The 26,571-nt window shown below is 37.5% G+C and overlaps 3 protein-coding genes across 7 annotated transcripts in view; 2 read left to right on the top strand and 1 right to left on the bottom strand.

Moving 5' to 3' along the window:
• LOC109083723 (NLR family CARD domain-containing protein 3-like) overlaps positions 1-26,571 on the bottom strand; it is a 356,997-nt gene that overhangs the window by 216,703 nt on the left and 113,723 nt on the right. The window lies entirely within an intron of this gene.
• On the top strand, positions 163-10,134 carry luc7l3 (LUC7-like 3 pre-mRNA splicing factor). 5 transcript variants are annotated; one of them, XR_006154347.1, is made up of 12 exons: positions 163-397; positions 2,734-2,800; positions 2,875-2,914; positions 4,079-4,223; positions 4,441-4,515; positions 4,596-4,700; positions 4,781-4,942; positions 5,154-5,497; positions 5,946-6,127; positions 6,774-6,970; positions 7,071-7,182; positions 9,604-10,134. XR_006154347.1 is itself a non-coding variant. In XM_042721311.1 (11 exons), exons 1-10 carry the CDS (start codon positions 299-301, stop codon positions 6,935-6,937), a joined length of 1,383 nt encoding a protein of 460 aa, XP_042577245.1. In that variant the 5' UTR covers positions 163-298; the 3' UTR covers positions 6,938-6,970; positions 7,071-8,167. The 5 variants fall into 5 exon arrangements, 3 of the variants coding, with proteins under 3 accessions (XP_042577245.1, XP_042577244.1, XP_042577243.1); XM_042721311.1 differs by lacking the exon at positions 9,604-10,134 and having other exon boundaries at positions 7,071-8,167; XR_006154346.1 differs by having other exon boundaries at positions 164-397; positions 6,774-7,182.
• si:ch73-281f12.4 (Ras-associating and dilute domain-containing protein-like) overlaps positions 11,471-26,571 on the top strand; it is a 30,382-nt gene continuing 15,281 nt past the window's right edge. Inside the window, exons 1-8 of the mRNA XM_042721300.1 lie at positions 11,471-12,081; positions 13,268-13,591; positions 15,497-15,732; positions 18,263-18,591; positions 22,364-23,038; positions 23,421-23,458; positions 24,922-25,097; positions 25,279-25,391. Coding sequence (XP_042577234.1) covers positions 11,954-12,081; positions 13,268-13,591; positions 15,497-15,732; positions 18,263-18,591; positions 22,364-23,038; positions 23,421-23,458; positions 24,922-25,097; positions 25,279-25,391 — 2,019 coding nt within the window. The 5' untranslated portion in view covers positions 11,471-11,953. The remainder of the gene's footprint in view (positions 12,082-13,267; positions 13,592-15,496; positions 15,733-18,262; positions 18,592-22,363; positions 23,039-23,420; positions 23,459-24,921; positions 25,098-25,278; positions 25,392-26,571) is intronic.

The following is a 26,571-nucleotide window of genomic DNA, read 5'->3' on the forward strand; positions in this document are numbered from 1 at the left end:
CATCAAAAATCGTGCTGTATTTGAACCTCATAATTTAATACAAAATGTGTGTAAAAATAAAAAAGGTCCACTTAAAAAAGAAAAAGAAAAAAAGACTCCGCTTTATTTTGTAAAAGTCACCCCATACACTAGATGGCGCAGTATCGACTGTTCCTCGCGGTGCCTTATGGGTAACATCCGCTGCGCGCTGATCTGCCATTTTGTCGTTGATCAGAGCAGGGACGCAGCACACGATATCCTGTAAATGAACGATAATCGTCTCTTATAGCGGGTCAGAAGTAAAGCCGAGGGAGGCACGATGCTCTCTGCTGCCCAGCTGCTCGATGAGTTGATGGGCCGGGACCGGAACCTGGCTCCGGACGAGAAGCGCTGTAACGTGCGCTGGGATCACGAGACTGTGAGTGCGCTGAGCAGCAGATTAATACAGTCACTTACCCTCACACACACCGCTCTGCAGATCACTAAACTGCCTAAAGGACAGATCTAGATGCGTTTGCTTGTGGTTTATATAATCTTAGCTGAGCGGTGTGCTGTGTGCAGGTTTGTCCGGGTTGTTCGGATCCGTTAGCACGCTAAGCTCGTCTCTCATTGATGAACACATGCAGCCTCCCGCCCTCGTCTTTTGTATCTTTATTATGTGCTTTTCTAAGATAAATAAATTTTTATTAGTTTGCATTAAGCGCTGAGTGTCAAGTTTTGCGTGTAACTCGTCCAGCACCGTTTGAGCTACATATGACAGTTCAAATAATGAGGAGAGGGGTTATTATATCTTAAAACTGACCAATCACACAAGAGCTCCGTCGAGGGGGGCACCCTATACATTCAAATGTTACCCTGTATTTTTTGAAACCGAGATTTATAGCTGAATAAATAAGTTTTCCATTGATGTATGGTTTGTTAGGATAGGACGATATTTGGCTGAGATGCAACTTTTTGAAAATCTGGAATCTAAGGATAAAAAAAACAAAAAAAAATATTGAGAAAATCACCTTAAAGTTGTCCAAATTAAGTTCTTAGCAATGTATATTACTAATAAAAAAATATATTCATATATATATATACATATATTCATGGTAGGAAATTTACAAAATATCTTCACGGATCTTTAATTAATATCCTAATGATTTTTGGCATGAAAGAAAAAAAATTAATTAATACCCACACAAACAATTGTTGGCTATTTCTATGAATGTACCTGTGCTACTTAAGACTGGTTTTGTGCTCCAGGGTCACATATAGATGCCGAAACAGTATGTGGTGGCCTGTTTTGACTTGAGCCAGTAAAACACAATTGAAACTGTACAACATCCCGTATATAATATTTTTTTTAACCAAGTTGGACTTAGGTTTACCTTAAAAAAAAAACTTGTCCTCATTTGTGTGTAATGTTGGACACTTCATGCAATCAACTATTGCAGCTTTAATTACATAGTGAAGGGGGAGGGGGCTATCAGACTCTGATTATTAATGACAGAATAAGCTTATGAAATGTGCAGCATCTTTGTTTGGGTTATGATTCTAATTTTAAATGGAAAGAGCACAGACAAAGCCTTATTTTGTTTATATGAAGAGATTTATTTTATTTGTTGTTTATTTGATTTGGGGCTTGTTTTAAAATTTCAGTTTAGTTTTATTTACATTTATATTTAAATTTTGTAATTTAGCAGACGCTTTTATCCAAAGCTACTCACAAATGAGGACAACAGAAGCAATCAAAACCCAACAAAAGAGCAATCATATGTGCTGTATTAGTATACTATTATAGTGTTGTATTTCAATTTCACAAAGAAATGTGCGGCATTTGTCCAAGCAATGATAAAAGGACACATTTAATTGATAATTCCTTAAATCTCATTTTGTTAAAAACCGTGAATCGAATCGTGACTTGAGTGAACCGTTCCATCCCTACATTTAACAGTTCTGTCTAATACGGATAGAAGTCTGTCTAATAATCAGATAGGATATTAAACGAAGGAATTAAAATGTAGACAAGAATGTATTATAACGACTGCTTTGATATTATTAGTAATAAAAAAAAGGCAAACATTATAATACTTTCTCATTTACCGTCCGCATTCTGCAAATATGCGTTTATATCGTTTAAACAAATCTGAAATGTCTAAAGAACATTACCTTGCAGACTTGGTCAAATCCAGCTCTGAGATGCTGTGAAGTGATGTGTATCCTGCATGATCGCGTGTTCTCTGCGTGATGGTCTGTTCGTGTGAACTGAGCGCTGACAGGAGGAGAGTTCAGCTTCACTGGAGATGCGTGATCGACACTTTAAACGTGTGATTTCAAACTGTTGCGCTTTATCCATTTGCTTGCTGTCCTATTCGTGTCGTTTTCACTGTGTGCTGTATGTAAAATGAGTGTTACCTTGAATAAATATGAAACAAAAATCACACAAAATTCACACAAACCTAACAGACCACTAAGTTCCCAATTATATACATTGTTAATGTCCTTTTTAATTATATTTTTATTAAATATTCATTTATTTGTAATAAATACTTTGTAATCTAAAGTACAAGTATGTTTATTTTACACATTTTTTAAATCCTTTTTCAAATGATTTCAAATTTCTTACATATGAATTAAAATAAATACAATTATATCGGCCATTGGCCACCCTGCTTTCCAAGATATCGGTATCAGCTGTCAAAACAACAGTCGTTGACCACTTGTTAGAGTACTCGTGAGGATTTGAAACGTGTTCACTCTTTTCTTCAGGTCTGCAAATACTACCTGTGTGGCTTTTGCCCCGCTGAACTCTTCACAAACACACGATCAGACTTGGGTAAGGACAGCTTCTCAAATACCTTTCTCGTTTTATTCTTGCAATCCACATTGTCATGTGTATTTTTCCCCCAGGTCCTTGTGAAAAAATCCATGATGAAAACTTGAGGAAAATGTAAGTTACTACTGTGTTGGGTGACTGTCATGAAAACATCCATATCCCAAATCAGATGATAAAAAATAAAGAATAAATTTTTTCGTTATAACCACTAATATTAATTTACTAATATATGAATATTAGTGCTGTCAAATGATTAATCACGATTAATCACATCCAAAATAAAAGTTTTGTTTACATAATATATGTGTGTATACTGTGTATATTTATTATGCATATATAATTACAAACACATGCATGTATACATTCAAGAAGAATATGTTATGTTTATATATTAAATATATTTATATATAATATAAAATATAAGAATATAAATATATAAATGTATATACATGTAAATATTTTCTAAATATATAATTTATGTGTGTGTATTTATATATACATAATAAATATACTCTGTACACATACATATATTATGTAAACAAAACTTTTATTTTGGATGTGATTAATCGTGATTAATCATTTGACAGCCCTAATGAATATATAACCATTAACATAACCATTAATTTTAACAATCTTTTAAATCTGTCATTAGATTCATTAACATGAATTTCATCACAATGTTCTATTATATAATGAAAAAAATCAAATTCTTTTTACTGTAATACCTGGGCAGACTTTTTATTCCCATTGTTCTCAGTGGTGATTGTCATTACTGTACAAATTTACTATATATATTTTTTGCTACGTTTACTAGATTCTTTATTATTATTATTATTATTATTATTATTAGAATTATACTTCAGGTTCCCATGAACATGTTCTACAGCAAAAAAATCTGGTTTCTAAAAATGATCTTGTTAAAAAAAAATGTTAAGCCTGAAACTATTTCTAATTTTACCCCAAAATCATTATTTAGTGTAATTACATCAAGAATTTTTTTCATGTTAATGCAAAAAAATCTTGTGTGTGTTTTGCTGAATAGTTTTTGCCATGAAAATTGCCTAAGATTCTGAAAAGTCATTAAAAAAAAAAATACCAAAAATACTAACAACTAACCAAAAAAAAAAAATAATAAAAAAACAACCCCAAAATTATTATTAATAAATAAATAATAAATTAAACCTATAGTTCTTGACAGGTTTCCTAATGTGGTTCTGCATCCTATTTGGAAAGAGTTTTCTTTAGTAAAGCCTGTGACTCCTGACTGTTGCACGTTAGGTATGAGAAGAGCTCCCGCTTTATGAAGGAAGGATATGAGCGAGACTTCCTGCGGTACCTGCAGAGTCTCCTGGCCGAGGTGGAGCGCAGGATTCGGAGGGGCCATGCGCGTTTAGCCCTGTCACAAGCCCAGCAGAACTCTGGAGTAAGTATTTCCATACCCTTCACTGTCTGCATTTTTATATGACCACATTTTGGAACATATTTATTGCCTGGCTCTTCAGCAGTCTGGCTGGTTAGGACAGTCTATTAAACTCATATGCAGATTTTACAATAATAGTATAGAACAAAAGCAAATGTGCTCTCTTGAAGACGTTAGTACACTGTGTCAAACACTACTCACTCCGAACTCTGATTCCCAGGTGCCGGGTCCATCTGGGAAGAACGAGGAGAAAGCTCAGGTCCTCACTACGAAGATTGAGGAGCTTGTTGTTCAGGTGGGTTTTGCCTGTCATAAGCTGAGAAATGAGCACAAATGTGTTCAGAGAGGCTTATAAATGTGTTTGTGTGTGTTCAGATTGAGGAGTTGGGCTCGGAGGGCCGTGTTGAGGAGGCGCAGGGCATGATGAAGCTGGTGGAGCAGCTGAAGGAGGAGCGGGAGCAGCTCAGTTCCACTCCTTCAGTGAGTAACACATCCAGGTTTAAACAGACAGTTTTTGTATTTAACTGTAAGAGGTACTGACATGATTTCTTGTTTGTCAGACGATTGAGAGCTTTGCAGCTCAGGAGAAGCAGATGGAGGTGTGTGAAGTGTGTGGCGCTTTCCTCATAGTCGGTGATGCTCAGTCCAGAGTGGACGATCATCTAATGGGCAAGCAGCATATGGGATACGCCAAAATCAAGGCCACGGTTGAGGAACTGAAGGTGAGGTGACGGTCAACCTTTTGATTTAGGGTCTGTTATAGACATTATGTCCAGTCCTACATTTTACAATAGTAAAATTTTTAACTTTAACCAAAACATAGGACTCATTTTGTAAGATGGTCCCAGAAAATTTGGTAATGCATGGTTTTGAATGATCTTTTTGGTAATATTTGGTAATATTTACACCATGATTTTCTGCTTGATCCCACAGGAAAAGCTGCGTCGGCGCTCAGAGGATCCGGAGAAGGATGAGCGAGGCAAGAAGGAGAAGGAGGACCGGGAGCGCGAAAGGGAGGAGCGGGAGAAGAAACGCAAAGAGGAGGAGGAGAGGGAGAAAGAGCGAGAAAAGGAGAGGGAGAGAGAGCGGGAGAAGGAGAGGGAACGTGAGCGGGAGAGGGACAGGGAACGGGAGAGGGACAGGGAACGGGACAGGGACAGGCGCAGGAGGAGTCACTCCAACAGTAGACACTCCAGCCGCGCATCAGACCGCCGCAGGAGCCGCTCGAGAGACAGGAAGAGGTCCAGGAGTAAGGAGCGCGACAGGAAGCGCAGCAGGTACACAACTCTCACAGCTCCTAGACACACAGGCTGAGCTGAGAATGTGCAAAACTATTGTTTGTTTTCAAAATATATTTATTTGTTGAAATGGCACAAACATGGCTTATATTTTTCAGTTGTCTTTTTTATTTTAAAGTTTGAGTTTTTTTTGGGGGGGGGGGGGGGGGGGGTTCAAATATTTCTTTCTTTTTTTTTCTTTTTTTTTTCATTTGTAGTCATTTTAGTAGTTCGGCTTTTTCGTTTTCAATTGACAATGCAAGGTTTATAATTTTCTAGGTTTTATTATCATATGTTTATTTCCGTTTCATTTTAGTTAACGAAAACTGTTTTTAATAGTTTGATTCAGATAATAACAAAACTGGTTCAGCCTACTTTACTGTCACCTGTTGTGGCCGTTGTGATTTCTATAATTTGTACTGATGGACGGAATCTTACACATCAACAGAAGCCGTGACCGAGAGAGGAGGCGCAGCCGCGAACGCTCGGACAGGAAGCGACGTTCTCGCAGCAGGGAGAGGAGGAGGTCCCGCAGCTCTGAGCGCAAGAGCCACCGGCACCGCAGCCGCAGCAGAGACAGAGAAAAGGACAGAGGAGACCGAGACAAGGACAAATCCTCTAGGGACAAAGGTGTGGCATTTAATTAGTTTATTTTTGTCGCAAAGCTATTGATCAGAGCATTGAGTCTTTGTTGACCTTTAAACAGCACTTAAGGGTGTGTTTTTTGCTTTTGTTTGTCATGTTGTTTCTGGATTTTGTTTTTGTTCTTTGTATGTTTTGGTTTTGTTTGATTTGTTGTATTTGTTTTTTATGTGATTTGTGTTTTGTTTCGTTTTTCAAAATGACAGTTTTGACCAATTTGATTAGAGAGGTAAAAAAAAAAAATTTTAAGGCAAAATTTGTTTTTAAAAATATTATTTTTAATAAATTTTATCATAAAAGCTCAAACATTTCATAAATGTTATTTTTTAAGCTCAAACATCTCTTGTTCGTATAATGTTTTTTTTTTTGTCAAAAAGAGGAAGCATTTTGACAAATTTTAGTCAGAGAGATTTATTGGAAGTAAAATAAAGAACCTTTTGAAGAGTTCATTTTTCTGTAGCTCCGTTTTTTTTTGACGTGCAGAATTTCCTCAACATCATCGTTACATCAGATGTTTCAAAAGGTTTTATTGCAAGAGTTTGAACTGACTTGTGAAACTAAATCAAATATGCCTAATCTAACTATATTTTTCAATCGCCCAGATAGCCATTTCTGTTTATTGTTTATCTCACAGAGCACAAGGACTCCTCAGATGAGAAAAGGAGCAGCAGAAAGGGCTCGGTTGAGAAGTCTAATGAGCTCTCCAAGCCCAAGCCCATGGAGGCGGAGCCTCCCAAAGTGGAAGTGAACGGCACCGCACAAGAGCTACATTCTGAAGGTGACACACAGTCCAATTAAAACTGATCTGATAGGACCTCAGATCAGCCCCAGGTAAGTGCACCGTCCCGTCCGGCCTGGGTCTCTCCCCCTCTCCCCTTCCCCCCTTTTTCTTTCAGTTCTGTCTGTGATATTTCTTCCTGTTTTTTAATAGTGCATCGTAAGTATGCACTGAAGATGGGGACTAGGCTGATGAAACGGAAGAAAGTAGAAAGAAACAAACCCAGAGGGAAAGGCCAGTGTAGCCCTGAAAAACATGCTTGGAGGTACCTCGTTTTGTATCGGTCATACATCTGTCTCTTTAGACAAGTTCTCTTCCAAATTTACGTGTTTTATTTTTCTTTTTTCCTAACTCTGCCTTTACTACCTCAACCTGTTAACTCTATGCTCGCAGTAAGATTTAACTAGTTGACTGAACTTTGTTTTTCACATATAAAATGATTGTGTGCTCATATGTATGTACATGCATAAGCACACAGCATTTTACCATCTGATGTCTGTAAGGTGTTTATAAGAAGAATAATAAAAAGAGTTCATTCAACTGCAATGAATACATGTACATGTATTTTTTTGTTGTTGGAGTTACATGGATATATGTTGCACTTCTTAATACCGTCTGCTCTTAAAGTTGAGATCCGATAGCTTTGGGATGGTGGAAGTGTAGGGTTAATGAATTATTGCAGCTGACTTCCACACCTCACACAGCGTTGGTGTTGTGAGCGACCCCCCCCCATGAAATGCCAATTTAAAAATCAAGGATACTGTCAATCTATGCAGGTATTCACCAAAGGTACTCCTTTCACTACCCACATCCATTTGAATGCTGTTGCCTGTGAACGTGTCTCAGAGCTTGATGTTTATTTACCCTATCTCTTTTCTCCCAGTTTTAAATGTTCTCAGTTTGGCTTTCTGTTTTATGTTCAAGTGCCAATGGTTTACTCTATGCCTAAATGGGTGGATGTCAGGTTTACAGATGAGCCCAATTGATATCCCACAGTAACCTATCAAACCAGATCAAAAAAAAAACCTTTCTCCCTCCTTGTTTGTGTCGCTTACTTTCATTTTGCCTGTTTGGTAACCAGTAATAGGTTTGAATTAGGGTTGGGTGATATAGCTAAACAAATGTATGTCAGTTCATCTTATTGACAAGGATGTAACGATTCACTCAACTCACGATTCGATTTACGGTTTTGATTTCACTATTCGATGCGATTCACGATTTTTTTTTAATGAAATGAGATTCAAGACAAATTATAAATTAAATGTGTCCTTTTAGTATTGCTTGGACGAAATGTTGTACGTTTCTTTGTGAAATTGAAATATAACACTTAGGGCTTGGCGATAAATCGATTTTATCGATTAACTCGAATGTGTAGTTTACATCGATTTGTTTGAATGAAAATCATTTTTCTTTAACATCCGCCGACGCTTCACTCAGCAAAAACAAAAACACGATTGGGCTTAACCTTCCCACTGCGTGTTTGTCATAGAGACATGCTGCCGAGTGAGAGAGATGTTTCGCCCTATGAAAAGAACAAGACCGCGGCAGCACAAGCACACCCGCCAAAAAGCAACCTACAGCAGTGTTACTCGTTGCGCGGCTCGGCAAGCTTTACTTTTGTGGCTCGCATGGCGGAAAATAAAACGATGATATGATCATGCAGTCAATACAGATATTTCATAAAAACAAGCAGGGCTATAACATAACCCGTTAAAAAACTCACGCCATGTCTACACCGGACACGAGTGGTGCGATCCAACAAAAGTCAATAGAGCCCAGTGATGTTGTCTACACTGGACGCGGTGTGATGCGACACGATCCCTAATTTCGTCATAATCTATTTATGACACAATGTACTGACACTACGTTCAGATGATTGATTTGCAACTGTAGTGTGGTGTCGTCAAGTTTAGACAGATTTTTAGCGCAGCCAGCAAGTATTTTTGCAAAATTAAGCAGAATTTTTTTTTCTGTAAATATCCAGTAAACAAACACACCAAATATATTCATCACTAACACACCAAAAAAAACAATACATAGGAATAAACCTTAATATTTACTTATGTTCGATCACAGTTTTGAATTGGTTCAAGCAGTTAAAATTTTTATGCATTTTTGCTATCCATCACTGCTGATTCTCTCAGGGATATTGGATATATCACTCAGCCCTAGTGTGAATTAGCTTGTGTGTTAATGCAGGTGTGTCTTTTTGAAGTAAACTTTTACTTTCTTTCTCTCTCGTGTTTAAATTCCCTACCTGTGTTGTCCTTAAAATAGCAATGCATGCTTTCAGAGCAAGATCAGCCACCTACAGAGTCACAGTCTGGCCGTATAGAAGAGGGATATCAATTCTTTAAATATTTTGTTTTATTTGTGTGCTTGCCTTCAATCATTTTTACTTGCAGCCGACCAGTTACTATCACTGCTGCTGCTGTTGTTGTAAATATAAGCCTTTATAAATCTCAAGATTAAACGTTTGGAAACTGATAGAGTGAGAAGATGATGATAAAAGCGATCCAATGCATTTATTGCCAATTGGACATGAACAAAAAAAAAAAGTGGTTTGATCATTTTTGAAAAGCTGTGTAAATGAGACTGTTAATCTGGTGTGATGTTTTTGGTTGTGCTTTAAATGTGTCTGGTTTCACGCACTAATGGAGTTTCTCTGACCATTTGTGTACATCAGGAGGAGTTTGAACAGCTGCGAGAGGAAGACCTGAAGACCTCCATCCGACAACTCACCTCCGCTGCTTTAAAACAAGGTGAACCACAGATGTAGTGGCCTATATGATAAAGATGTAAATGTAAAATGGTCCCTTTTTCAGTGTTTCCACAGGACCTTTCGTGTTTTTTTTATCTTGTTTTTTTTTTTTTTTCAGTTATGTTTGTTTGGTTTTATTTGGTCTCACTGCTATGAGCTGGCGTAGATGCACATGCAGGTCCACCATTATTTCTGTTAGTATGCATTCAGAATGAATCAAATACTTGTGGCATGTTTGCTCTGTACAGTCCGCTCTCACTTGACACGTTGAATTATTGACGATCGGTTTTGTTCGGTATTTTGACTGGAAGCCTTAAAGGTCTCTCAACTGCTTTGGTTTTCCTCTCTGTATGCTAAATCCCAAATCTTTACATGATTTTAGTTTAGAGAAGTGTTTTCATTTTGTTCCAGTTTTAAAAACCTGTATTTGTCATGAATAAAAATGAAGAAGAAAAATGCTGTTGTGTTTCATTTTCAAAACGCTATGTGAGCGTGTAAAAGATGACTGAACTGTGAGCTGACCTGCTCGCTCCAGCAACCAGAAAGCTTTTCCTTGTCAAACTTGTTTAACCACAAAGCAATTCTGGCTGCTGTTCAAGAAATCTTGATCAAATCTGACAGTGCCAAAATATTTAGTAGTATGTCCAGGATTGTTTATTCTACACGTTTATTGTAATCAATCACAATTAATCTCAATCAATTCAATTCAATTTTAAAACAAAACAACACAAAACTTAATGAAAAACACAACACATCTTCACTGATTGAGGGACCTGAGAATTAAAAAAAAAATCCATTGGTTTAACAAATTAGCCAGTTTGAATTGAATTTGAACGGTAAAGTACATTTTTCTTCAGCCCAGGTATGGTATGCCAATAAATCTGCATAAAATCTGACAATAGCAGGGTAAATGTTTTCTTGTTGGATAAAATCGAATATATTTGAGTGCAAGCAGAGATATTTCTGTAACTCAAAGCGCCCCCTTGAGGATGAAAACGGGGTCGAGCAGTTATTTGTGATCACTGCCAGTAGATGGAGACACATTACTGGTCTCTTGAATTAAAAAACAAAGAGGTGCCCGCAGAACAAGCAAATGTGACAAAGCAGAAAGATGGATTGATATTTTGTGTTGTTGAGTCCTTTCACACCCAGTGCAAGGGAAATCCTCTCCCACCTTTCCCTTTTCCTTGCACATCAGATCTGAATTTACAGTCAGGGAGCTGCTGACATACAGGCTGTATCATAAAGCATATCCGCGTGTATGTATATTAATGATTGAGTAATCAAAGTTACGCCAGTCAATAAGTAATGGTATGCAGTATTCAATGTATGGAAATTAACTGAAGGCCATATACTCCACCTCATTTATAAAAACAGAAGTAGAGCGAATGCCCGTTTAATTTCTAATATAGTTTTGTAAACTTTCTTTCAATTAAATGCAGCGATTTACATAAGGGTTTTTGATTTTTCGAAAAGTTTACGTACTTTCTGCCCGTAAATATCGAATAAGGTCTAGTGTGTTTTTTCCTGAAATACAGGGTTTAAAAGATCTTTGTCTCCTTTATTTATATATATATATATATATATATATATATATATATATATATATATATATATATATAAATAATAATCTTGGTATCGATTCGCACCTCTGTTGTCGTCACGCTCATGTATATGAAGTAGTTAAAGCTGACGATTCCTCCTCGTTCGTCCAATCACATACCCTAATTAATATTCATGAGATAACACATGCCATAGTAGGATTGACTTCCGGCTAGAGTTCCCAAACGCCCTCTACGTCAGTATATTGTCGCGTTTAACTTTTCAAACGGGACCCAAACACGCGCACAAACACACACACACGCGGGACAGGGGACACTCAACGGAATCAGAGTGAGCGTGTTGCTGGGACAGTTTATCGCTATCGTTTACTATATCGGATTATCATTCATTTTAATCCGTAGGGACACTTCTAAATGAAGAGGACTTGTTCAAACCGGACTGGATAACATTATTTAATAGCGAAGTGGATAAGGGTTTTTTTTTTTTCTTCTTTTTTTCTTAAACGTCGCAGTGGATAACGTTTATGAATGGACTCACACGGAAAGGCAGGTTGGCTGAAGATGTTTAGCGCTTAAAGTTTGTGTGTGTCACTACACGCGCAACATGTGTTGCACTGAAGCGAGGTATTTTGACAGCGGAGCACACAGACTGTGATATAGCGACTAAACTTGACATTTGCCATTTGAATAATTATACTCTTGCACATGCTAAAATGATCTCGGAGGAAAGAAGCGTTCACATCTCTAAACAAGCTCTCGGCTTTCCTGTCGGGTTATTGATCCGCTCGCCCAAGAGACGCCTGGCAATGCTGGGCAGAAAGGCCAGCAATGGATCTCTGCAGTGAGTTATTCATACACTTATGCATGCCACTTGTTTACTTTGAACGCACTTGTGACACAAATGAAGAAAAAAGTGCCCCATGAAATCATTTGAGACTTAAACACACTTAAACAAGGATGGCATTAGATAGCAGAATAACAACCAAGTGTCAGTTTTTATTTTAAATATAAGACAAGCGAAGCATTCGTCAAAAAGACATTTGTTAGAATGTAATTATGCAAGATATAGTGTACATAATGCGCTTTCTCATGTCGTTTGGCCTGAAAAATGTTGCGCCAATCATGCAATAAAAATACTGTACATTTGAGACATGGCACTAAATTGCTCTGCTTACTTCTCTAATAATAGAACTGCATCTTGGCAAGTGTAAAGAAAGGGCAGACCCTCAGTGAAATAATAGGCTTAAAATTATGTTATATAATTGTAATATTTAATATTTGTTTTTTTTTTTTCGTAATTGTATATTTAAACGTATTTAAAGTAAAATTGTTTTATAGTTTTTATCTTTATACTGTTTTGATTCCTTTGTCACGAATGCAAGTTTAAAGCAAAAGTCTAAATCTGTATTATAAAGTTATTTGAAAAAGATCATTAATCGTTTTTTACTAAAATATGGCCTTTAAATGACGAGTCAAAAAAAACTTCTCCTTGATACTTTAATGAAAACAGTATAACACATTTTAAAAGTCAAGCCTTTAAAAAGTGTTAAGAGTTGATGCAATCGTGTATAGTAGCTACCAGTGAGAATTCATTCAACTTCATGTCAACTTCTAACCGAGAAACTAAAGATAAAATATAGACTGGATGATAAAATAGAGGTTTAAATTCACATGCATCTTAGGTATAGACATAAAATGTAAAGAGTATAGTAGCTACCAGTGAGAATCTGTCATTCACGTCAACTAACCAAGAAACTAAAGATAAAATAGAGGTTTAAATTCACATGGATCTTAGGTATAGACAGTATATGAAAAGATAAGTCAAACTTCAGTATTTATTATGTTTCTAACAAGGTGAAAAAGTCACAGCTGTTTTTCTCAGGCAAAGAAACTCTCTTCTTAGCAGGGGTTTGTATGTGATCCGCAGTCTATTACACTCATTCTCTCAATGTATCTAAAGCAGACTGAGTGCAGATGCTCACATCAGTAGCAAGCTTTTAAAGTCATCTTAACCTTGTCCCTCTGAGGTCCAGCATGTCTGATAGCACGGCTCAGTCTGTGGAGAGCACTGGAGTCCGGCAGCCGGCCAAGAGCAAGATACGCCGACACAACAACAGACTGACCACCGTGTTCAACCGAAGCCCTGTTTTGCGAAACAGACGGCCAGGTCAGGACAGCAGGACCCTAGAATTGCAAGCAGCGGACGACCCCGCAGAGCTGTCCAGTCAGAGGACTATCCCAGGGATCCTCAAGATATTTGGCAGTGACATCTGCCAAGGAACCAACTATAAGAGCGTGCTGGCCACCAGTCACTCCAGCGCCAAAGAGCTGGTCAAAGAGGCTCTGGAGAGGTGAGGGATGCACTCTTGCCATGATGTGTGTCCACACTGCTGACATGTTTGCCTGCTGTAGTTTGGCCACATTGAGTGCATATAAAAAACAGCCAAACACAGTCAAAACTAGTGCTGTCAAACGATTAATCGCATCCAAAATAAACTTTTCTGTTTACATAATATATGCATGTGTACTGTGTATATTTATTATGTAGCCTACATATAAATACACACACATTATATATTTTGAAAATGTTTACATGTATATACATTTATATATTTATATTCTTATATTTTGTTATATATAAATATATATATATATATATATATAATATATATATATATATATATATATAAACAACATATTTTTCTTAAATATATGCATGCATGTGTTTGTATTTATATATACATAATAAATATTTACACATATATTATGTAAACAAAAAATTATTTTGTATGTGATTAATCATTTGGCAACACTAGTCAAAACACATAATTGGAAAAGCACTAAGGGCTGTACACAACAACACATGAATGTTTACTGTAACTATAAAGTTTCAATAATTGTTCTGATTGTATGATAATAGTGATATCCACACCCCAGCTACAGCGATAATGACACAGAGAAACCATATCTTTTGAATAACTTTTTTCCAGCTGATGAACAAAATAAAAACATTGACATTGAAACTCTGAGTCAATCAGAATCCACCAGACTTTTTAAAACTCAAGCGTTTAAAGCAGTAGACAACAAAATGGCACCACATGATTATAATAAACAGAACATTATCACCCATTGGTGTGGATGAATAACATCACAGATATCATTGTTGCTATCTTTATGGTGATCATTCTTTGTGTAAACAGACCTTAAAAGTGACATGACACACAGTTTCTGCCTATCTTATGTTAATCTGGAGTACCTATAAAGTAGTATTGCTTTCTTCATATCTCCAAAGAGCCTTTAGTTTTATCAGATTTATAAAAGAAAGGTACAGCTTTACGCTTCTCTCCGAAAACAGACAAGCTCTTGGAGGTGTGCCATGGGCGGAGCTAAAGAGTCATGAGTACGAGAAGCTTTTGCACAGTGATCGTTTGCAAGCTGTGACATCGACATAAATAAAATAAGAACAAAAACTTTGTTGACTTAAATTGTATTTAATTTGTTTATAAAACATTCTTCACCCAATGGCAGGAACCAACAAACACACTTGCACAACTCCGTTGCTGCCCTGGAGAAACAAATGGCCTCCACTGTTCCCTTAATGCTGGGTTCTTTGGGAAGCTGGACAATTTAAAGTTATTTTTTTCCCTCACAACCAAAAACACACTTCTTTAGTGAATGTTGATTTCATGGTCCAAAAACAAAATGTCAAATTCTTCACGTGCAAGTCCTGTCCAGTGCTGCCGACGACTTGTACAAACCAAAATAAATTGCGTTGATGCATGCTCTTGCTCTCGCTCTGATTGACGTGTGCGTGTTCTTCCGGGAGAAGTGACCATACAAGGAGTCCCGCCCTTTATGATGTCATACAGGGCCATACTCGAGAAAAAACTTTCTGAAACTTTTACGAACCCTGAAGGAGTGTATCTGGCACAGATATACTCCGTCATACGTCCAACTCGTTTTTTGAGACTGCCATGTTTGGCATAAGAATCCAACTCTTTAACAGTGTAAATAAGTCAGAATGCATGAAATAGCATTTGACCTCCCCTTTAACTGTTTTGGTCAATGGTTTTGGCCCTGCAAATCTGTTTTTAATAGTTATAGATTCAGCAGGATTTTTTAATTGGTTGCAATTCATCAGTACTTCAAACCCAAGACTTGAAATACATGTAATGTCAAGTAATCGGTCTCTTCCATTGTAGACTCATTATTAGTCCAGCAGGTAAGGCCAATGGAGCTGTTCTCTTGCTTTACAGGTACTGCTTGGAAAAGGAAGACTCCAGTGCGTATGTGCTCTGTGATGTGATTGGCCGAACTGGATTGGACCACGAATGGAAGACAGAGTGCTGTCGGGTTGTCGGTGACCACGAGAAGCCCCTCATGTTGCAGTCGCTCTGGAAACCCAAGGATGGATTCTCCAGGCGTTTCGAGATCCAGAAAAGAGCAAACATGGAGGCGCAAAGTGCCAAGAATACAGACACAATCACTGCAGGTATTCCAGCAATTTATTGTGTGAACATATCAATGGTTTAGGGCCTGTTCACACCAAGGACAATATCTATAACTACTGAGTTTTAATAATCTTTCTAATTCTGTGAGGATAGCATCCTCACAACAGCCAACGAATCAGAATCAATCAATCAATCAATCAGAATCAATCACCTTTAAAGGGGTCATATGATGTTGCTAAAAAGAACATTATTTGGTGTAATGAATTGTGTTTATGCGGTTTAAGGTTCAAAAAACACTATTTTCCACATACTGTACATTATTGTTGCTCCTCTATGCCGCCTTTTTGAAAAGCGCAGATTTTTACAAAGCTCATTCTTGATTGGCCGGCTATCCAGTGCGTTGTTATCGGCAGTGTTGTAAATACAACTTAACCACTGATTTCTAGTTGTGTCATTTTTTGGAAGGCCAAGCAAAGTAGTTTCGCTTTTACAACGAAACACACCAACAATACTACAGCGAGAATAAATGTTACGTCTTCTTTCTTTGCGTAAACATTTGGACGGTGTTATGCAAATCCTCCCACACTGTGACGTAGAGATGTGGGGGTGTGTTTAAAAGAGGCGTTTTAGCAGGGCGTGGACGACTCTTAACTTTTTTTAAAGAATATCTCTTTGGGTTTGAGACTTTAACTTTAGGGATCTTATCTACGCACGAACAGCTTGTAACACCAAAGAGAAAGGAAAACTTGAAATCGTATCATATGATCCCTTTAAAGCGGCAGGTGACAAAACTGGGCGCTCTTATAATAATCAGAATGTTATCATGCATTGGTGTAGACGCTGATATAGTTATTGTTGTAGTTATTGTTCTTGGTGTGAACGGCCTTTAGAGATGTTTTGACTAGTTGAACTTTGATCTATGTTCCAGTTGACACAATTTAGGAATGTTTTAACAGAGTGAGGTGCCTCACGGCTTATCCCAACAAAAGCCTGTCAGCAAGAAGCTTATTGAAATTGCTCTCTCAGAAGTATGTTTTATTGGGATAGTCCCATCAGCTCTCACACTGAGCATTCCCACCGCGGTCCAGCCGCCAACATCGCAATGGCCGCTTGTTTTTCTTTCTGAGCGTGTTTCCTGCACTCTTGAGGGTGTTTTTTCTTTGGCATGGGGCTGTGGTGTTCCACAGGGTTCCCTTGAGAATCTGTGACTGGAGAAGCTCGACCCCCATCGCTGTGTGTTCTGGCAGAACAATGTAGATGACCGCCCATTTCCACAGCTGATAACGCCCAGAGTGCCGCTGGGTGTGTAAGCCTGAGCTCTGAGAACATTTCACGGCACTCTTCAGTTCTGTTTCTGTTACGTCACCAGTCTTGGGGAAAGTTACTTTTAAAAGTAATGCATTACAATATTGCGTTACTCCCAAAGTTGTGTTAATTACTTTTTATGTAAAGTAATGCTTTACATTTCTTTTGTGTTATTTTTTTCTCATCTGTCCTGGGCTTGCTTGTTTGTTTTAATATAAAAAGTTCTATTTTTGGCAAATGTAAAAGTCCTTTCACACCTAAATTGCTTATTGGTATGGTTAAATTGGATCAATGAAGGTCAGCAGCACTGGTTAATAAAATGGGATTAAATACACTTAGGGACCCTTTCATACACCCGGCGCAAGGCGTAGCGCAATTGTTTTTGCTAGTTTCAGCCCGACGCAGTTCTCATTTCCCCGTCCTGTGCAGCGTTGTTTAAATAGCGACACAAGGATGCGCTTGGTCTAAGTCCCTGGGCGCGCAGTGTTTTGCCGTTGTTAAACTAGCAAAAGTGGATTCGGACACGCCCTGAGTGCACCTGCGCCATGCGCTTTAGACCATGCACTTAGATCATTAAAATAGGGCCCAAAGTGTGGGTTTTATTATTTTTTTTTTTTTTTTGGTGTTTGCATGTTTAATTATCGCAGGTTTCTGTAATATTCTGAGTTTGCTTTTCACAGTTTTTTCCTCGTTTTGAGGAAAACTGGATCTGTTTTTGTTGTGGGTGAATGCATGTTCACATTTAGTCTAGAACTACATTAACATCATGCTTACACAGCACACTCAACGCCTCTGCTCTTACTCCCAATTTCTCTCCACATGGGGACAGGAAAGGTGTCAGACAATCAATGGGAAAACAAAGTAACTGGCGTTACTTATTTGAAAAAGTAATTAAAATGTAACGCGTTGCTTTAATAGGAACTTGTAAAAAGTAATACTTGTAATCCATTACTTCTAACGCTGTATGTCACACCCATCCATAGTCATCTTATTGCAGATCATCTGAACAAAATGTGGCAGATGTACAGCTGTATTTAGAAGAATGTATGAAATCTTAATCTTAAAACATTTAATTGCATTTCATTTATTCATTTTTGGCAGTTATGGCCTTATGCTGCTTTAAAATTGTTACTCATGCAGTAGAAGAAGTCTGACTAAGCCGTAGTCAGTGCTGTTATCCTCTTAAGCAATGGTTGTCTAGTTTTTAGCATGACAGTGTGAAATTGTGTACATTTTTTAAGTTGAAGTCATATATTTTAACCCCAGGCCTCAATGCCCAAGTCCGAAAGCTGCAGCATGCTCGTGCGCGGGTCACCTCTCTGTTTGTGGATGGGACGAATGAGGGGCTGGATGCTCTGGGTATCTGGAGGAGCTTGAGTGACATGAACGTCTCCACTATGGGAAAAGAAGCCATTGAGAACCATAATGCACCTCTACAAGAGGATCCAGAAGCAGAGGCTGACAAAGAGGCTCACCGCCTCAATGCAGAGAAAGAGGAGACGGAAAGCAGCGATGACAACAACACACAGTACTCCATCCACCTGCCCTTTGATTTCCCATACTTCCTTCTGCTGCAAGGATACAACCACAGACAGGTAGGACCTTCAGAGATGTTCTTATTTTGTGGATTTGGATTAGGGTGCTAGTTATGGTTCTGAAACTGGAGACATCCATGAGTTTTAGTGGTGTTTTGCTAAGACAAAAATCACAGTTTCTGTTTCTATCATTCTTATTTAGAGATAAAGTATTAAACTTTGGAGTGCATCCCTTTCCACACTTTATGTACATCAGTGATTTATCAAATCATGTGACTTTTTGAGGGGAACTTTTGGCTTTTAATGGTGAATTCAGTAGTTTGCTGCTAATTTAAACAGGTTTTTACCTGTTAACATATAAATTGTGTTTTTTGCGAAAAGTCGTCTGAACGGTGTTCACTTCATAAGATGAAGACAACATAACAGTTATATTTGGTGCAGGTTGAGCAATGTATTTAGCCATGTTGAAATGATGTTGCCCATGGTATTTCACTAAACGTCCTCATGCTCATTGGCTGCCACCTCTGTAGATACGCTAGTAGAGTAGAGTAGTTAAAACAAAATTTAAAACTGGGGACAACAGGAGACTCAGTACCTGTACAGCTAAAAAAAGCTGAAAAAATCAAAAGACAGAAGACAGCAAAGACAAAAAAAGAGTGTAAGCATACCACAAGGGAATTTGGCACAATGTGTTTAAATGTCCCTGACACCATAGAGGCTTTCCCAAACCATACATAAGTCATAGATGCATTCATCCCATGTTGCTGACAGTGCCGTAAAGTCTTGACTTAAACAGTTTAATCTGGTGAGGAGTATCCTGGCTGGTAGCCACTCACTGTAGAAGAATGTAAAGAGTCCTGGGACTGGCAAGCAATGGCAAAGGACAAAAAAAGAGGAACTAAACAAGAACTCAGAAAAACAGTCCTGGGACTGGCAAGCAATGGGAGAGGAGCTAAACTGGAGCTCTGGTCAACACGTGAGAGAATCACTGAATACCACAAGCCCTTAATAAGCTGTTTTCAACATTGATGATAGTAAGAAATGTTCTCATATTAGACTGATTTTTGAAGGAGCGTGTGAGTAATGATGCTGAAAATAGAAAACATTTATTTTAAATTGTAATATTATTTCACAATATGCTCACATGCCCTTCTTTTAATTTTTCATCTAAGTGTTAGAAGTTCTCCTCAAGTTCACACAGGTTTTCTATCAATATTATCCACTAACGTTTCCCAACCACAAAGGGTCCAGATACATTTTCTTTGTTTGGGACAGTATTATTTTAAACTTCTTGTTGTTAAATGTTTTGTGCTTGTGCCATTAGATTCCATCAACAGCAAAGTCTGTGCAGCCCTGCTATTCCTCAGTCAGTGTTGCTGAGTATGCACTGTCAAGGGTGTGCGAGTTTTTGCATGTACACACTACACTGGAAAACCATAACTATACAATGTGACCACAGAAATAAACAGACATATTTAAATATACATAAAATGCCATTCATGAGCCATTTTCAAAGCTTTTTCAATGTGGCATGTTTACAGTTGAAACAGATTATTCAATGACAATCCATCTATAGTTGATCTGATTGCGAAAAAGTGAGTAGAACGAAGCCAGAAAAATAGTTTCAGAAGCAGAGAAAGTTATTATAATTTTATTTAAGGTTATGAAGACAAACATTTCATTCTCTTGCTCAAAGCGTATGCATGTGAGAGAGCGATAAACGGGTTTGTGGTTCTAGCAGTAATTATATTTGTATTGTCTCGCTTCAATGCTGAACTATAATCAGGAGTTAGTGAGGACTTGTGCTGCAATGCACTTTACTGAAGGTAATAATCAGCATTGTTTACTAAGCCTGCGGTGAGCCCTGTCAGTGACACGACTCCTGCCACGCACTGCTGTTTCTCTTGCTTTTGGCCATAGTCCCTTGAGCCTCCAAGTTTTTAGCTGGAAAAGTTAGTATTCCTGTTTCACAATGTCTACACCGGATTTCTCCCATCCTTTTATAATCAACAAAGCAGCGTATACTGGAAGCTCTCGACTTGAGGAAATGTAGTAATTAAATTAAAATAGACATAGTAAGTTTATTCTCATATGGGGTTGCTGTTCCCAACACAAATTATATGACAAACTACTGACTGCATGTATCTGAATTCGGGGAAATATTGATCTTGTGATTTTGATAGCAATGATTTAAAATTTTCCAACAGCTAAATATGATGAATTTTGTTGATTAAGCAAGGCCTCTTGACATTTACACTGTACCTGGTCTTGAAAGTGGGCTTAGATTTATTTATTTTTGTCAGCTTTAGCTCAGGCCATTTCCAAAAGAAACCGTTCATGTCAAGCAAAAGAGTTTTGTAAATGGGTGAATGAGAGTGAGTTTACCGCCTAAAGTGCTTGGGAGATTATCTTGGGTTTAGGGACTTAGATCAGCTCTATGTCAATCACACATATTCCTGAGAGGTGCTTCTTCAGAGCTGAAGAATCATGTGGTTTAGCAGCACTAAGTGGATCAATCGATTAACAGTGCAGTCTGTTTTGACACCTCAGTTTAAGCGGATGAAGAATTTAGACCAGGCAGTCTTTATATTGTGCTTCCTCCTTTTGTTACAATCAATTGTCAGTGCACTGGGATTACATAAACCATTGAGTCTTGAGACATAAAACAAAGCATGTCCCACACCTTTAACTGACACTAGCTTTTACACTTTGAAATTAATCAGAGGTGTTCGAATATACCTAATTTTCAAAACATTCCCTCTCTATAAACTATAATTCAATCCTTAATATTGATTAAAATGTTAGAATTATAAATATTTAATTATAAATATTTAATGTAATGTTTCACAAATGTACCTCAAAACTATACTTTTTGTAAAAAGTAAAGATATTTATATCAATAGATTTTTATAAAAATATTTATCAAATCCAGCAGTATTAAACTTTTGTCCTGAAGGTACTCTTTGCATTATTCTAGTGCTAGTCCAGCAACATTAATTCTGCTAAATCTTATTATTTAAATATATATGTAACTATATGTAATTTTAGGTAATCACACAAATTGTAAAGAAAATTAAAATTTTTCTATTTTAAGTATATCCTGTAGTAGCTAAAAACATCCCAAAAGTAAAATGTTTACTGCATTTACTGCAAAATATTATTATAATCTTTGAAATTATTAAATTATTCAAATATACCAAAATACCTAAACCATATCACCATATCATCTATACATCTATAACCCATATACCAACATTTTTGTATCTAGACTGTGTTGACCCATATTGTACAGAGACCCGCACATGACGTGCAAGAAAAAATAAATAAATTGTGCGCACATTTACTAATTCATTCCCTCAATGTACTAAAACGTGCACACGATAACTATTTCATTCCCTCGATTTGCTAAATTGTGCACACAATTTACTAATTCGTTCTCTCGATTTATAAATATTGTGCATGCTTTAGCAAATCGAGGAAACAAATTGGTAAATTGTGCACACAATTTATAAATCGAGAGAACTAAATAGTAAATCGTTCACACAATTTAGCCTAATATTTTTTTCCATGCATGCCATGTGCGGGGCTCCGTAATATTGAGTGCTAGACAAGGAAATAACTTTTTTGAGAACATGAAAGATGCAAAATGAAGGCGAATACAGTTTTACAGATTTATCCCGAAATCTGTAATCCCTAGTGTATAAATCTTTTTTCCCCACCCTGTTTGTCTCAGTACTTAATAGTCAGTGAACTGTCTGAAAGTTAGTTTTATTTCAGATTCTGTTGGCGCAGTTAATAAAACCTCCTGTTTTTGCTGTTAATCTTTTCTCAGGACTTTCTGATCTATCTGATGAGTGGGAACAGTTGTATATTTGGCTCCTCAATTGAATCCTCCACTGGTAACAATGAGGAGACCCTAAAAGTGGACGTTCTACTCTTTGCCCCTGACATCCTACCTCATCACTGCTGCGTACAGCGTCTAGACGCCACCAGTGACCAAACCAAGGGAAGTAGCAAGATGCAAACCATGCTCAGACCCCTCCACAGCGCACTTGTTACACACAACGGCGTCCCCCTTGATGACGAGGTTGTGTTGTGTCCGGGGGACCTGGTGGGGCTCGGGCAGCACTATCTCTTTATGTTCAAGGACCCTACGACCTCAGGAGCCTTCCAGACCCCATCCTGGATGGCCACCCTGTGTCCTCCAGCCACAGTGTCACCCTGTAAACTGTGTGGAACTTCTGTCAGGAGGAGGAGAACTCAAAAAATGGCCGCCCGCTGGAGGGACTTGGAGGGCAAGGTGCTGTCGTTGTCCTATCAGATACAGCATGAAGATCAAGTCTTGGAGAAGATTCTCAGTATGGTGGACCCAGGAGAGGAAGAACCCAAACTTACTCCAGCCTTTCTGCTGTGTTTGTGCATTCAACACTCTGCCACCAACTTTGAGTTGGTTCACCTCCGGAAATTGCTGCTCTCTATCGCTAATCAAGTCCAGCTCACCATGTGGGTGAGTGGGAGTTTACAGAGTACAAAAAGCAGCCAACACCATAGTAATACCATGGAGTTTTTTTGACATAAATACCATGATAGGTCATTGGTATTCTTTGAAATACCTGTGGAGTACCACCATAGTACCATCTTACTATGTAGGCTGGAAGAATAGATTATGGAACATCCAACAAGTACCTTGGAGTAACATGTATATTGCATGTATTTAGTAACCATTTAGTACTATGGTGTATTGAAGTCTATAATCTCCATATGATGCATTTTAAAACCATCTGAGTAGAGAACATGTCCTGTATGAAATGACAAAGAAATTAAAGGTTGTGGTACACTTAAACAGATCTGTTCTTCTGAAATGTTTTTTTCCTCTTTCTCCTCTACAGGAAAGAACAAAAGAACTCGCAGCTCTGCAGCCAGACATGTGAGACTTTCTGCAATTTCTTTCAAAAACCATTATTCTTCTTTCACTCGCCTCTCTGAAATAAGAGCAGGGAACTTAAAAGACGGCAGTAACTAGCTCATTATCACCCATGGTGCTGTGGGTGCTCAATTCACTTTTGTTTTCTCTGTGGTGCCCAATCATGACCCGATACAGGGCCACTTGAGCATGTGATTAACTGTTGAAGTGTACAGTAATAAATCTGTCTGCAGACAGACAGCAGTGTTAAAGCTGTTCAGGCTTTGATTGTCTCACGTGCAAATTGTATATTTGGCTAGCAGAGAGCTGGCAGTTTCTATCAGTTGATGTTTTCCGCTCAGTCTACATCCTGATTTTTTATCTTTTCCCTCCATATTGTGGTGAGGTATACAGCTTAGTGGTTAAAATGGAAGTACTAAAGGGGGGAAATTAACTTCAACATCTTTGATTTTTTGATTATGGTTTGCATGCTTTTTATAGAAAAAAACATAGAAAGGTTTAGCAAGTGTATAGGTATAGAAGGTTGTGAAGTCACTGACATCATTGCACAAAGTGAAACAAGCTTTTCTTTGACTTATTCAATTAGTTGTTAAGGTGGTTGGTTGGTTGGACTTTTAGACAGACAGATGTTTGGTTGATTGGATGGATGGTTGGACAGACAGATACATAAATGGTTATATGGATAGTTGATGATTGAAGGTTGGTTAGAGAGATAAATGTATAGATCTGTGGTTGGATATAAATGGTTAGACAATGATATGGTGATTGGTTTGATTGTTGGACAGACATGTAGACAGACAGAAAGGTTGATAGATGGATGGCTAGTTAGACAAAATGACATAAATGTAAAGCTGGACAATTAGTTGGACAGACCAATCAATAGGTATATGTAGACATACAGATGATTGGTTAATTAGTTGGATGTATAGAAATGTTGATGGGTAGACACAGCTGGATAGATCATTGGTTAGATAGAAAGATAGTTGGTTGCTGGGTTGGTTGGAGAGACATAATAATAATAATAAAGTTACAGAGGTAAATGGTTGGTTGGTTGATTATTTTAAGCAGATATTTAGACTGACAGGCCAAAAGGTAGACGGATGGTTGGTTAGACAAATGGATAGATATATGGTTGAACAAGCTTATAGAGAAAGATAGATGTCTGGTTGGTTGGAGGTACAGATATTTTTATGTATAGGTGGTAGGTTGGTTAGTCAGACCGACAGATGAAGGGATGGCTGTTTAGATCGCTGGTTGATTGGTTAGACAGGTAAGTGGATGGTTGTTTAGATATTTGGATGGTTGGTTGAACAAAGAGATGTATAGTTGGATAGATGGTAGATTTGGAGAATCAATGTTTGGTTGGCCTGATGAATAATGGATGATTGTTTGTTGGATAGGCAGACAGATGGATGGATGAATAAATGAATGTATATCTTGTAACCATTGTGCTTACTATGCTACAGAAACACTAGTGATACATCAGCAGAGCAGCATGTGTTGAACATCAAGGATCTGATCCCAGGCCTGCAGCCGCTGGTGCTGTGGATGTCCAACTCTGTTGAGCTGCTGCACTTCATCCAACATGAGGTCCCCCTGCTCTTAACATGGAGACAGCAGGACAGACAGGAAATGGACAAAGGTACAAGCCTTCACTCTGTGTTGTCCCAAATTATACTAAATATGTGTTCGATTACTGTGACACAAGGCCTCGTTGCTTTAGTTATTGGTTCATTTCAGCTTTTTGTCTCAGAACAAAAGAATGCTGGTACTTGAGAGGTCTTTTGTGAATGTGCAGTAACATCATGTCTCCATCTGCTCAGAATCAATGGATTGTCAGATCCAGTCCACACGTGCTGCCAGCGAGGAGGCCATGACAGTCCTAGAGGAAGTCATCATGTTCACCTTCCAGCAGTGTGTCTACTATCTCACTAAAGTAAGTGCAAATGAATGACCATTATGTCTGTCTATTGATTAAATTATTTAAAGTTTTTGTGTGGTTAAGTACTATATTTAGTATATTACTACTGAAAGTATAACCTTTTACTAATTGTTCTTGATACGTAATGTTTATATTACATGAAATATGTTCCTCCTATCCTTAAAGGATGTAAAATATGTGAAACAGGACATAACCGTGTAAACACCATTTTGCGCTTCCAGTCTGTAAGCCAAAATAAAGTCATAACAAGGTTCAGTGGAGACATTGGGATATGCCATAGCCATCGTTGAGCAAGATAACTTGTTCTCTCCTCCCAAAAGAATCGAAAACAAACACATTAACTGTGTATTTTTTCAAGGCTCAAGTTAATGACAAATCCCTGCCTCTCTTAAACGAGCGTGGAATGTTTTGGAACACGATGTTGACAACATTTATTTTCATGCTGTAGGTGTCCTTGATAAATGACTTAAAGACATTGTTCAATCAGACTGAAATTGTTATTTTCTGTCTATTGTTATTTTCTCCATTGAACATAAGGAGAATTGCTTAGTTTTCAATAAACTATTCCTTTAATGTTTTATATGCCTCCTTGGGAACTAAAACAAAAATTATAATAAATGGTGGTGATTGAAATAAACCTGAAATAAAATAACATGTAAATAAAATTAGGATTAAAAAACTAACTTAAAAAATGTGTAATGTTTAAATAAAAGAACTGACGTACTTTAGTAAGTTGAAGTACTGAAACTATTAATAATAAAACTAAAATAACTATAATTAAATGCTAAATAGGGATGTATAAAAATATAACAAAAACTGAAAAATGCACATTATAGAAGACTAAAACTTAAACTAATATTAAAATAAAAAACTGACCATTTAAAAAAAAGAGCTAATTAAAAATATGAATAATGCTACTGTATAACAGTATTAAAGAAGTGCTAAAATAACACTCAACGAAATGTCATGAAACTCATTCTCTATTAAATTATGTCAGAGTTATTTATTATTGCATCAGTTCAGTGGTGCAGAAAATCATGTAGGTGATGAAGTCACCTTGAAGTACAGACTAGTTTAAGACACGAAATTCCAAAGATGTGACGCATTTGTTGCAGGTTAACTTTGTGGATAAATAGTAAATGGAAAGGTTATGTCTTTCACGGTCCAGTCACTT

Source organism: Cyprinus carpio, chromosome B3 (genome assembly GCF_018340385.1).
Source record: "Cyprinus carpio isolate SPL01 chromosome B3, ASM1834038v1, whole genome shotgun sequence".
NCBI lineage: Eukaryota > Metazoa > Chordata > Actinopteri > Cypriniformes > Cyprinidae > Cyprinus > Cyprinus carpio.

Bases quoted from the DNA above. Each gene is read 5' to 3' on its own strand.
- luc7l3 (XM_042721311.1), top strand. From the start codon at position 299: ATGCTCTCTGCTGCCCAGCTGCTCGATGAGTTGATGGGCCGGGACCGG. The intron at 4,516-4,595 runs GTGGGTTTTGCC...GTGTGTGTTCAG, and splicing joins TTGAGGAGCTTGTTGTTCAG to ATTGAGGAGTTGGGCTCGGA. The intron at 6,128-6,773 runs GTGTGGCATTTA...TTTATCTCACAG, and splicing joins CAAATCCTCTAGGGACAAAG to AGCACAAGGACTCCTCAGAT.